The sequence below is a fragment of the Pleurodeles waltl genome, chromosome 6, assembly GCF_031143425.1.
Source record: "Pleurodeles waltl isolate 20211129_DDA chromosome 6, aPleWal1.hap1.20221129, whole genome shotgun sequence".
Classification (NCBI taxonomy): Eukaryota; Metazoa; Chordata; class Amphibia; order Caudata; family Salamandridae; genus Pleurodeles; species Pleurodeles waltl.
Genome location: NC_090445.1, coordinates 1,649,023,098 through 1,649,035,552, shown reverse-complemented (window position 1 = coordinate 1,649,035,552; position 12,455 = coordinate 1,649,023,098). Strand labels below are relative to the sequence as shown.

At 45.5% G+C, this 12,455-nt stretch overlaps 1 protein-coding gene across 2 annotated transcripts in view; it reads right to left on the bottom strand.

Moving 5' to 3' along the window:
• WDR5 (WD repeat domain 5) overlaps window positions 1-12,455 on the bottom strand; it is a 148,118-nt gene that overhangs the window by 103,581 nt on the left and 32,082 nt on the right. For both annotated transcript variants that reach the window (XM_069241570.1, XM_069241569.1), the window contains exon 5: window positions 6,276-6,349. In XM_069241570.1, coding sequence (XP_069097671.1) covers window positions 6,276-6,349 — 74 coding nt within the window. The remainder of the gene's footprint in view (window positions 1-6,275; window positions 6,350-12,455) is intronic.

The window sequence follows — 12,455 nt, the reverse complement described above, 5'->3', positions numbered from 1 at the left end:
TGCTTTTCCAGAAAAGGGAACAAAACTGCTGGTGGGAGAGTGGTGGGGGTGAGAGGGAGGCAGGGAGAGTCTACAGATGACCCAGCTTCAAAGTGGGTACCACCTCGGACAAACATATGCGATCACACCTTAGCCTGACTTCTTTGTTTAGCATAACAGGCTAGTATCAACTCCAGGGGAGGAGAACTCATCGTACAACCGGTTTTCTGGGAGGAGGGACTCATTATGCTGGGGACACACTAGGAGTGTGCCCAGAGGCCCTCAAAAGGAAAGAAGGCTGTCTTGGATTCAGACAGGGAAAGGGACACAGATTTGTTTGGGGGTCAATCCTCCAGAAAGGGATGTCAAGTGACAAGGGTTGCCCTATGGAATTGTTGCCTTATTGGATAATGAGCCCTCCCCTCCCACAAACAAAAATATGGCATAAAAGTCGCATCTGTAGCACTCAGTCCTCAGATCACCACAGGACTGGAAAGCCTGTCTTGCTGTTCCTGGACCAAGCAAAGCAAAGCTGCACCAAAGACTGGAGTGCACCTGCTATGCCCAAGGGACCCACAAAGAGGAATGTGCATGCTGTGCCCACACGTGGAAAAAAAGCCCCACTTATGTCAACACACAATGTGTCTGCAAGGGATACTTAGCTAACCTCTTGTTACACTTAAGGACCATTGTAGGAAGTTGGCTCTGTATGTGCTATTTCAAAGTAAGGAATAGCATGCACAGAGTCCAAGGGTTCCCCTTAGAGGTAAAATAGTGGTAAAAATAGATAATACTAATGCTCTATTTTGTGGCAGTGTGGTCGAGCAGTAGGCTTATCCAAGGAGTAGTGTTAAGCATTTGTTGTACATACACATAGACAATAAATGAGGTACACACACTCCGAGACAAATCCAGCCAATAGGTTTTGTATAGAAAAATATATTTTCTTAGTTTATTTTAAGAACCACAGGTTCAAATTTAACATGTAATATCTTGTTTGAAAGGTATTGCAGGTAAGTACATTAGGAACTTTGAATCATTTCAATTGCATGTATACTTTTCAAGTTATTCACAAATAGCTATTTTAAAAGTGGACACTGCAATTTTCACAGTTCCTGGGGGAGGTAAGTTTTTGTTAGTTTTACCAGGTAAGTACGACACTTACAGGGTTCAGTTCTTGGTCCAAGGTAGCCCACCGTTGGGGGTTCAGAGCAACCCCAAAGTTACCACACCAGCAGCTCAGGGCCGGTCAGGTGCAGAGTTCAAAGTGGTGCCCAAAACGCATAGGCTTCAATGGAGAGAAGGGGGTGCCCAGGTTCCAGTCTGCCAGCAGGTAAGTACCCGCGTCTTCGGAGGGCAGACCAGGGGAGTTTTGTAGGGCACCGGGGGGGGACACAAGCCCACACCGAAATTTCACCCTCAGCGGCGCGGGGGCGGCCGGGTGCAGTGTTAGAACAAGCGTCGGGTTCGCAATGGAAGTCAATGAGAGATCAAGGGATCTCTTCAGCGCTGCAGGCAGGCAAGGGGGGGCTTCCTCGGGGAAACCTCCACTTGGGCAAGGGAGAGGGACTCCTGGGGGTCACTTCTGCAGTGAAAGTCCAGTCCTTCAGGTCCTGGGGGCTGCGAGTGCAGGGTCTTTTCCAGGCGTCGGGACTTAGGTTTCAGAGAGTCGCGGTCAGGGGATGCCTCGGGATTCCCTCTGCAGGCGGCGCTGTGGGGGCTCAGGGGGGACAGGTTTTGGTACTCACAGTCGTAGAGTAGTCCGGGGGTCCTCCCTGAGGTGTTGGTTCTCCACCAGCCGAGTCGGGGTCGCCGGGTGCAGTGTTGCAAGTCTCACGCTTCTTGCGGGGAGATTGCAGGGTTCTTTAAAGCTGCTCCTTTGGATAAAGTTGCAGTCTTTTTGGAGCAGGTCCGCTGTCCTCGGGAGTTTCTTGTCGTCGTCGAAGCAGGGCAGTCCTCAGAGGATTCAGAGGTCGCTGGTCCCTTTGGAAGGCGTCGCTGGAGCAGAGTTCTTTGGAAGGCAGGAGACAGGCCGGTGAGTTTCTGGAGCCAAGGCAGTTGTTGTCTTCTGGTCTTCCTCTGCAGGGGTTTTCAGCTAGGCAGTCCTTCTTGTTGTTGCAGGAATCTAAATTCTTAGGTTCAGGGAAGCCCTTAAATACTAAATTTAAGGGCGTGTTTAGGTCTGGGGGGTTAGTAGCCAATGGCTACTAGCCCTGAGGGTGGGTACACCCTCTTTGTGCCTCCTCCCAAGGGGAGGGGGTCACATTCCTATCCCTATTGGGCGAATCCTCCTTCTTCAAGATGGAGAATTTCTAAAAGTCAGAGGCACCTCAGCTCAGGACACCTTAGGGGCTGTCCTGACTGGCCAGTGACTCCTTGTTTTTCTCATTATCTCTCCTGGACTTGCCGCCAAAAGTGGGGGCTGGGTCCAGGAGGCGGGCATCTCCACTAGCTGGAGTGCCCTGGGGCATTGTAACACGAAGCTTGAGCCTTTGAAGCTCACTGCTAGGTGTTACAGTTCCTGCAGGGGGGAGGTGTGAAGCACCTCCACCCAGAGCAGGCTTTGTTTCTGTCCTCAGAGAGCACAAAGGCTCTCACCGCATGAGGTCAGACACTCGTCTCTCAGCAGCAGGCTGGCACAGAGCAGTCAGTCCTGCACTGAGTAATTGGGTAAAATACAGGAGGCATCTCTAAGATGCCCTCTGTGTGCATTTTTTAATAAATCCAACACTGGCATCAGTGTGGGTTTATTATTCTGAGAAGTTTGATACTAAACTTCCCAGTATTCAGTGTAGCCATTATGGAGCTGTGGAGTTCGTTTTTGACAGACTCCCAGCCCATATACTCTTATGGCTACCCTGCACTTACAATGTCTAAGGTTTTGCTTAGACACTATAGGGGCATAGTGCTCATGCACATATGCCCTCACCTGTGGTATAGTGCACCCTGCCTTAGGGCTGTAAGGCCTACTAGAGGGGTGACTTACCTATGCCACAGGCAGTGGGAGGTTGGCATGGCACCCTGAGGGGAGTGCCATGTCGACTTAGTCATTTTCTCCCCATCAGCACACACAAGCTGGCAAGCAGTGTGTCTGTGCTGAGTGAGGGGTCACTAGGGTGGCATAAGACATGCTGCAGCCCTTAGAGACCTTCCCTGGCATCAGGGCCCTTGGTACTAGGGGTACCAGTTACAAGGGACTTACCTAGGTGCCAGGGTTGTGCCAATTGTGGAAACAATGGTACATTTTAGGTGAAAGAACACTGGTGCTGTGGCCTGGTTAGCAGGGTCCCTGCACACTTCTCAGTCAAGTCAGCATCAGTATCAGGCAAAAAGTGGGGGGTAACTGCAACAGGGAGCCATTTCTTTACAACCATCAAAAGCTAAGGAAACCTCCAGACCCTGGAGAACCCAGCTATGCAGAAACGGCTGACCGCTGCTAGATGCCAAAGTACATGGTTGGCAAACATGTCCGACCCTCATGAGTTGCCTCCAGGTCCGTTTGGCCCAAGTCCGAATGGACTCTGGTCTCCAGAGAGAAAGATTTACTTACCTGCAAAGAACCGAAGATACCGCTGTAACCAGGAGACAACTTCACCAGTGGTCTCCCCAGGTGCACTGTGGGAGATAGGATTCAGAGGCCTGAAACGACTTAAGATGCTCATGCATACCACAGTGGCCCCAGGAACACTTCCTACAGTACTCTGCTCTGCATCAGGACCAGGGGGACTTTCTTCTGAAAGTGGACCTGACTGGTAATGTTCTCCCTGGTCTCCAGTGGTCCGTGGGGCTGGGCCTCAACCTGTATTGGCCCACCCGAGTGTAGACTAATAGTTATTCTAACCATACACCAGTCAATTTGGTACAAAACTAATAACCCTCCACAAAGTGATGAAAACACTTGTTTGCTTATATAACCTGCACCCCCCAGTCTCACTAAACAGGGTTGCCCCCTGGTGACATACTTCATCATTAGATCCATCTAATAGCTGTTCGATCAAGAACCACAAAGGCGTTTAACACAATATATTGCATACTTTTTAAAGTGAACAACAGTGATTTATGTACATTTGAAAAAGCATTTCTCCGGCTTCTCTCTACAGATTTTTGTCATTTTGGCAGCTATCTAAAGATGAAACACAATCCTAATTTTTATAAACTAGTGTCAGATGTTCTGTGTTTTGTTTCTTACTGACTGTTTTGGTACTTCCAAATGCTTTACACTTTGTTCCTTTGATTAAGCGTGACCATTTTAATTAAGCCAGAGCTCTCTAGGTCACAGTTGCAAAAGGTTTTACTAATGAACATAACTGGACCTGGTAGAGATTGTGACATTATATGAGGAGGTTTTACAACCACCCCAAATAGTAATCCACTTTCCTAAACTGGTTAACTTCTCTCTGCCTCCATTTCATTTGTCCATCACAAAGTCATGCTTCTTGGTGTTCATGTTAAATTTGGCTTCTTCTCTGCATATATTGTTCCTGTTAGAAGTCCATTGCGATTTCGCCTTTTAATCCCTTCTTGACACTACTGCAAGTTACTTGTAATCTCACCTTTAAGTTCCACCTTAAAACGTATTCAGCATTTATGCCATTTGAGGTTTCATTTAAGGTCCACATTAAAATGTACGTACTTTGCAATTAAACCTGACCCATTTACTACTGTGTGCTTTTGACATCTGTAAAGCAGTGTGGTGTTTCCAAGGTCCATGTCTGCACTACATAAAATTGCATACAACCAATATTCAAACATTCTATCGCATCTCATGGCATGGCATGGCATCAATTCTATGTATGGTAAAGAGAGAAATCAGCAGTCATGCTATTACTGTAAACTCCTCATCCAGTTAGATTTTTTCCTACTGCGGAACACTTATACTCAACAGCCCGACTACATATACGAAGAATACACTTTAAGTTGGACTGACAATGATTTTGTACAATTACATCATCCTTTAGCCATGAAAAAGTCACCAGCGTGACGAAACACGTGTTGGCTGTGTTTGGATGGATGTTCTCTCTCAGTGAATTTAACTGTGCCTTCAAATAAAGAGACTTTCTTCTAAGAACATGTGAATACCTACGTGCCTTCTTCTTCTTCTGGTTAACGGAACTCACGCACCGCAGATCCTATTACCTACATCATACTGCTGTTTACACTGTGTGCTGTGGTCTGTTTTGCTCATTATTATTTGTGTATAGCCTAACACATTGTCTGTGCCTATGGGTAGTAAGGCACTTTGACCACCTGCACCATGAGTTCCACTACTGTGATTACTCCTCTGGAAGTGCGGCTATCTTCACCCTTACTACCCCATCAGTTCATATACATTGCAACATTTGGCTACATTCTTTAGTAGCTGAACAAATGTTGTATTTATAATTTCCAAAATCTAACTTTTAAAATATATATTTGCATGAATATTTTAAAACCTCGGACTACCTTTGTTTTTAAAATCTTACGTTCCTATCCTGCCTAACATTTCCAAGTTCTGTAGATTCATTATGAACACATCCATGCAAGTTTTTTCAGTTTCTCAATTCACTCACCCTTACTACCACTTCTTATGGTCTACATTGCACCTTGTGAGCTTTCACCTTTTTTGAATATCTGCCTAACATCACATCACCAAGATTATGCTTATCAAACGGGCGCAACCACAATTAGATGTAGCTGATCACTTGAAAGGTCGAGATGCAAAAATAATCTTACTTACTCTCCATCACTAACCTGGTTGAAACATGTAGGCACATGGCGTTCCACTTTTACACAAATCTTTTCAACCACCTGCTTTTAATTATAGACTGCTTAGAGATCTCTACATATTAAATTAACAAGCATTCTTCATGATACCCACTTCTGTTAAGTGAAGAATAAAAAGGTCTGCCTGAAAAGTTACACTAACAAAAAGATTCAACTTCTGTGCTACAAGACTTGATATTAGCTTTATATTGAGCTTTTAGAGTCTTCTTTACACCCATTGCAGCAGACAGTTCATCTTGCTTATAGATAGCAGTAGTAGGAGTATTATAAATATTGGTATTTTCATATTACATTTGATGCAACTAACTTATTTGACTTCATTATTGAAGAACATGTTTCATGATACAGTGGATGTCCACTTTAATTCACAAGATGTACCAATATAGAAGAAACTCAAAACAAACAATGAGTCAAGGGTTTGATTCTAGACACAAAATTAGCATGAATTAGGGAGGCATAATGATAAAACTGCTCAAACATCTATTTTGCATTGCATTCAAAGAATTTGCCAACACTAATTACAAAATGCTTACCAATTTATGACCAGATATAGTCTTCTCAAATTTTCCATCAAATGCTCCCCAAATTTTGATTAGCTTATCAGCAGCTTAAAAGACAAGCAAAAGAACATTATGAAATGGTGCTTCGTAGAAGAAAAGGATTGTTATAAGAGATCTGGAATAGTTTAACTAGGATAAGATTATAACTAAGTTTCACTTCTCCAACATGAAATCCTTACTGATATTCGTGTAAACATCTGTTCCACAAAAAGAAGGAGGGAATAGTCAAACTGACAACTGTACAATCAATAAAAACAAACAGATGAACTCTTCGGGAAAGGAATTTGTGAGGGAAGCTTAGCGGACCCATGACTCAGTGGCTGCTTCAAAAGTAAAGCTGTAATGCATAGTGAAACTGCTGAAATCCTTACAAGTCACATTTTGTTGACTGGAGTCACACTGGGCGGAATGGCCTGAGGGGTGTAAAACAGTGGCATCAAGTGGGGTGGCATTATGTGGAATGGAAAGTTGCCAGAGTTTTCAATTAATTGCCCTATACTGCTTCAAAGTCTCATTCCTGGAACAAGTTGGGACATCCGAGAAAGTGACCTGACACAGCTGCAGAAACGTTGGTGGGAGTCCAGCTGTATATGTGGCATTCCTAGACGCGATTGTCTACAAAAAGTGCACAAGATGAAGAGGATATCTACTGCAAAAGAATTTGGTGAAGAGGTGGTGGATGTCGGTTGAAGCTAGTCACTGGTATGAGTAATTGAAAAGGCAGTTAAGAGCATCTTGACAAACTGTGGAGAGTGGTTTGCATGATCCTCTACATTGTACCAAGGTACATTTAATGCCATTCTATTATTAGTAAAAACCTAACCATTAGAAAACACAAAAAAGGTGGCCAATGTGCATATCCAGGGCTTTCCTCTGGTTAGGGATAGTGGGATTCTGGTCCATTTTGTGGAGTAACTCTTCCTGCCCTGGTGCAAGGGTATACAGTTCTTCCAAAGTGTCTGCCTGCATCAATTCAGGCGATTCCAAACTTCCCTCAAACAGCACTGAGAAAGTGGATATCCTCCATCACAAAGTATCGAGAGCTGTACACAATGGGTTTTAAAGAGGACGGAACAGAAGGCAGAACAAGAGCCCAAGGATAGAGCATTAGGGGCAGGTTGTTTACAGGATAGAATTGGTGCTGGTGATAAGCATACAGGGAGGTTCAAGGAAGCCAGGAGTGAAGTCATTAAGGTATGATTCACAGTTTGGGTGTTTACCTTGTGACTAGGGGTTGTTTTAAACAAAAGCATCCTTCAAGGTAGTAAAGTTCTAGAGTGATATTTGCATTTCTGGAGCCTACTTCCCGCGCTATGGGCTTTTCTCTGTGGTGTGGAGTTAGTTACGGACTGGCAGCCTGGCGATTGTGTGAGACTTGACATCTGAAGTAGAGGTTGGCACCAATTCAGAAGTGTAGACATTTCTCTCCATCGAAGTATTGAAGAGTGAAACCATCAACTTGCATTTGCTGGTGAGGTATAAAAGATGGGTTCAGTTTAGGGGAGGACTGGGACAGATGATCTCATAACATGACAATGAAATTCTTCAGACTTTCAAAATGCGGAGCGTGACTTCACACTAGTATAATTAGGCATAACTGTCAGCAGAAATCACAGATGCTCCCTGTATGAGCTAGAGTACTGTTAAAAGGGCAGAGCCCTAGGTAATGACACAGGAGACAGGATAGGACTTGGATCTGAAGGGAACACAGCCAAATATTATACAAATACATCATGTAGTCTAAGTGCAAGTGCAACTGTGATTTTATTCTGATTTAGCTATGATTAATTTCCAGGTCTCCACTGGACTATAAGGCAGAGACCAGCACATTGCCAAGGGGACTCTGTTGTGAAGCATTAGTGGCTTGTGCAAGCTTCACAACTTTTATTGGTAAGTTTGTGTAAGGAAATGCCTCCTTGGCATGGTTGCCCCCTGACTTTTTGCCTTTGCTGATGCTATGTTTACAATTGAAAGTGTGCTGAGGCCTGCTAACCAGGCCCCAGCACCAGTGTTCTTTCCCTAACCTGTACTTTTGTATCCACAATTGGCAGACCCTGGCATCCAGATAAGTCCCTTGTAACTGGTACTTCTGGTACCAAGGGCCCTGATGCCAAGGAAGGTCTCTAAGGGCTGCAGCATGTCTTATGCCACCCTGGAGACCTCTCACTCAGCACAGACACACTGCTTGCCAGCTTGTGTGTGCTAGTGAGGACAAAACGAGTAAGTCGACATGGCACTCCCCTCAGGGTGCCATGCCAGCCTCTCACTGCCTATGCAGTATAGGTAAGACACCCCTCTAGCAGGCCTTACAGCCCTAAGGCAGGGTGCACTATACCATAGGTGAGGGTACCAGTGCATGAGCCTGGTACCCCTACAGTGTCTAAGCAAAACCTTAGACATTGTAAGTGCAGGGTAGCCATAAGAGTATATGGTCTGGGAGTCTGTCAAACACGAACTCCACAGCACCATAATGGCTACACTGAAAACTGGGAAGTTTGGTATCAAACTTCTCAGCACAATAAATGCACACTGATGCCAGTGTACATTTTATTGTAAAATACACCACAGAGGGCACCTTAGAGGTGCCCCCTGAAACTTAACCGACTATCTGTGTAGGCTGACTAGTTTTAGCAGCCTGCCACAAACCGAGACATGTTGCTGGCCCCATGGGGAGAGTGCCTTTGTCACTCTGAGGCCAGTAACAAAGCCTGCACTGGGTGGAGATGCTAACACCTCCCCCAGGCAGGAGTTGTCACACCTGGCGGTGAGCCTCAAAGGCTCACCTCCTTTGTGCCAACCCAGCAGGCCACTCCAGCTAGTGGAGTTGCCCGCCCCCTCCGGCCAGGCCCCACTTTTGGCGGCAAGGCCGGAGAAAATAATGAGAAAAACAAGGAGGAGTCACTGGCCAGTCAGGACAGCCCCTAAGGTGTCCTGAGCTGAAGTGACTCTAACTTTTAGAAATCCTCCATCTTGCAGATGGAGGATTCCCCCAATAGGGTTAGGATTGTGACCCCCTCCCCTTGGGAGGAGGCACAAAGAGGGTGTACCCACCCTCAGGGCTAGTAGCCATTGGCTACTAACCCCCAGACCTGAACACGCCCTTAAATTTAGTATTTAAGGGCTACCCTGAACCCTAGAAAATTAGATTCCTGCAACTACAAGAAGAAGGACTGCCTAGCTGAAAAACCCCTGCAGAGGAAGACCAGAAGACGACAACTGCCTTGGCTCCAGAAACTCACCGGCCTGTCTCCTGCCTTCCAAAGATCCTGCTCCAGCGACGCCTTCCAAAGGGACCAGCGACCTCGACATCCTCTGAGGACTGCCCCTGCTTCGAAAAGACAAGAAACTCCCGAGGACAGCGGACCTGCTCCAAGAAAGGCTGCAACTTTGTTTCCAGCAGCCTTGAAAGAACCCTGCAATCTCCCCGCAAGAAGCGTGAGACTTGCAACACTGCACCCGGCGACCCCGACTCGGCTGGTGGCGATCCAACACCTCAGGAGGGACCCCAGGACTACTCTGATACTGTGAGTACCAAAACCTGTCCCCCCTGAGCCCCCACAGCGCCGCCTGCAGAGGGAATCCCGAGGCTTCCCCTGACCGCGACTCTTTGAACCTAAAGTCCCGACACCTGGGAGAGACCCTGCACCCGCAGCCCCCAGGACCTGAAGGACCGGACTTTCACTGGAGAAGTGACCCCCAGGAGTCCCTCTCCCTTGCCCAAGTGGAGGTTTCCCCGAGGAACCCCCCCCTTGCCTGCCTGCAGCGCTGAAGAGATCCCGAGATCTCTCATAGACTAACATTGCGAACCCGACGCTTGTTTCTACACTGCACCCGGCCGCCCCCGCGCCGCTGAGGGTGAAATTTCTGTGTGGACTCGTGTCCCCCCCGGTGCCCTACAAAACCCCCCTGGTCTGCCCTCCGAAGACGCGGGTACTTACCTGCAAGCAGACCGGAACCGGGGCACCCCCTTCTCTCCATTCTAGCCTATGTGTTTTGGGCACCACTTTGAACTCTGCACCTGACCGGCCCTGAGCTGCTGGTGTGGTAACTTTGGGGTTGCTCTGAACCCCCAACGGTGGGCTACCTTGGACCAAGAACTAAGCCCTGTAAGTGTCTTACTTACCTGGTAAAACTAACAAAAACTTACCTCCCCTAGGAACTGTGAAAATTGCACTAAGTGTCCACTTTTAAAACAGCTATTTGTCAATAACTTGAAAAGTATACATGCAATTTTTATGATTTAAAGTTCCTAAAGTACTTACCTGCAATACCTTTCGAATGAGATATTACATGTAGAATTTGAACCTGTGGTTCTTAAAATAAACTAAGAAAAGATATTTTTCTATATAAAAACCTATTGGCTGGATTTGTCTCTGAGTGTGTGTACCTCATTTATTGTCTATGTGTATGTACAACAAATGCTTAACACTACTCCTTGGATAAGCCTATTGCTCGACCACACTACCACAAAATAGAGCATTAGTATTATCTATTTTTACCACTATTTTACCTCTAAGGGGAACCCTTGGACTCTGTGCATGCTATTCCTTACTTTGAAATAGCACATACAGAGCCAACTTCCTACAGTTTGTTTACAGGGATTGGCTTCTCTATAGTGATGTATGGCTCGCCCCATGTGAGGTTGTCCTCATTTTGACTTTTTATCTTCTCTAGGCCTACTGGAACGAGATGGCAGGGACATAGACCCTTTATGTGCTGATTCCTGGATGAGTACTGCTAGGTGCCAGATGGAGGGGAATATATAGTGAGTTTATGCTATCCTTCGTGAGATCTACCTAGATATGTGTGTGTGTGTGTGTGGCGGGGGGGCTTCAGGGCATTTTTTACCTTTAATAGCCAAGTAGCCTCCTTGAGTTGGTGAGGAAATACAAACAAGATGTATTTTTACTAGAGGTCACAAGCTTTAATTTTCAAAAGTAGGCACGCCATACCACTGTTTGTACGCCATACCACTGTGTAATTCACTCCTGCAATGAGATTATGGTTCTGCAAATACAGGTTGTTTATGTGAGCAACTAAGATGGGCATAGTTAGGACCGAGATATATCATGTACACACAAATGACAATTATCTGATTTTTCATTTATAGGTTCTTCCTTTTTCATATGTTTAAGCAACAATTTTTTACTGTGATAAGCTTTCTTTTCAAAAAGGTTTTATTCTCGGATATGAACATTTTAATAAGTAATGATTTTGTTTAAATTTGAATAAAGGTTACAAATGACTGAAAAACCTTCTTCCTAGGTAAGGTTTTTGTTCAATCATGATTTGCCGTGGAAGTCCACGGCTACACTTCACACGCAAGGACCACTTGTTTGATGATAGTTCTTCTCACCCTGGGTCCACGAGTTATGGGGCTGCCCCTTTTGGGTTTTAGACTGATCAAATTAAGGGAGCTATAGTGTTCAAATGGGAGTAAAGAAGTCAGATTTCGTTAGAAAAGGATAAAGCTTTAAGGAAAGCATGGATCAGCAAACAAAATGCCTTGCAGATTTAAAGCAGCTTCCCACTTAAAAGGCATTACATTTTGAAAGGATTCCAAGGGTGCTTCTACATATGCAGAAGCACTACATCCACCACAATCTTCATCTGGAATGACCTAAAACAGATGTGTACAGAAATGGAGAGCCTGCATTGCTAGAGTTGGACCCCACTGCACCTTTTGGACAGGACATTACCAGATCTTTGTGAGGCTAAAGAAAACTGATATCTAATAAGTTTCCTAGCCTAGATACTCACCACAAGACACAGCATGGTCTCAATTCAACCAGTTCCAACTAGCACGGATTTATGTGTTCCTCAAAGCTCCATCACAGGAAACCAACCTAATTTTTAGCCTCCTATTTAAAATTCCTTCACATTTACAGAATTTTCAAATGTATGTTTTGCTTCTTTATTTATATGCACTGCATTATTCTGTGATTGTTATTCCATTTTCTAAGCAGTCGTGGACCTACACAGCAAGCTTGGTCTACTCCCAGGGATCCCCAGACCACAGGTTAAGAACCACTGCTCCATTATTGTCCTTCTGCTCTTAAATTACATACCAAAACCCACTGAGGCCCTATTAATCTCATGAAACCAACCAGTAACATCTAAGCTACAGACCCACAGGTCGTCCTGAAGCTAGGG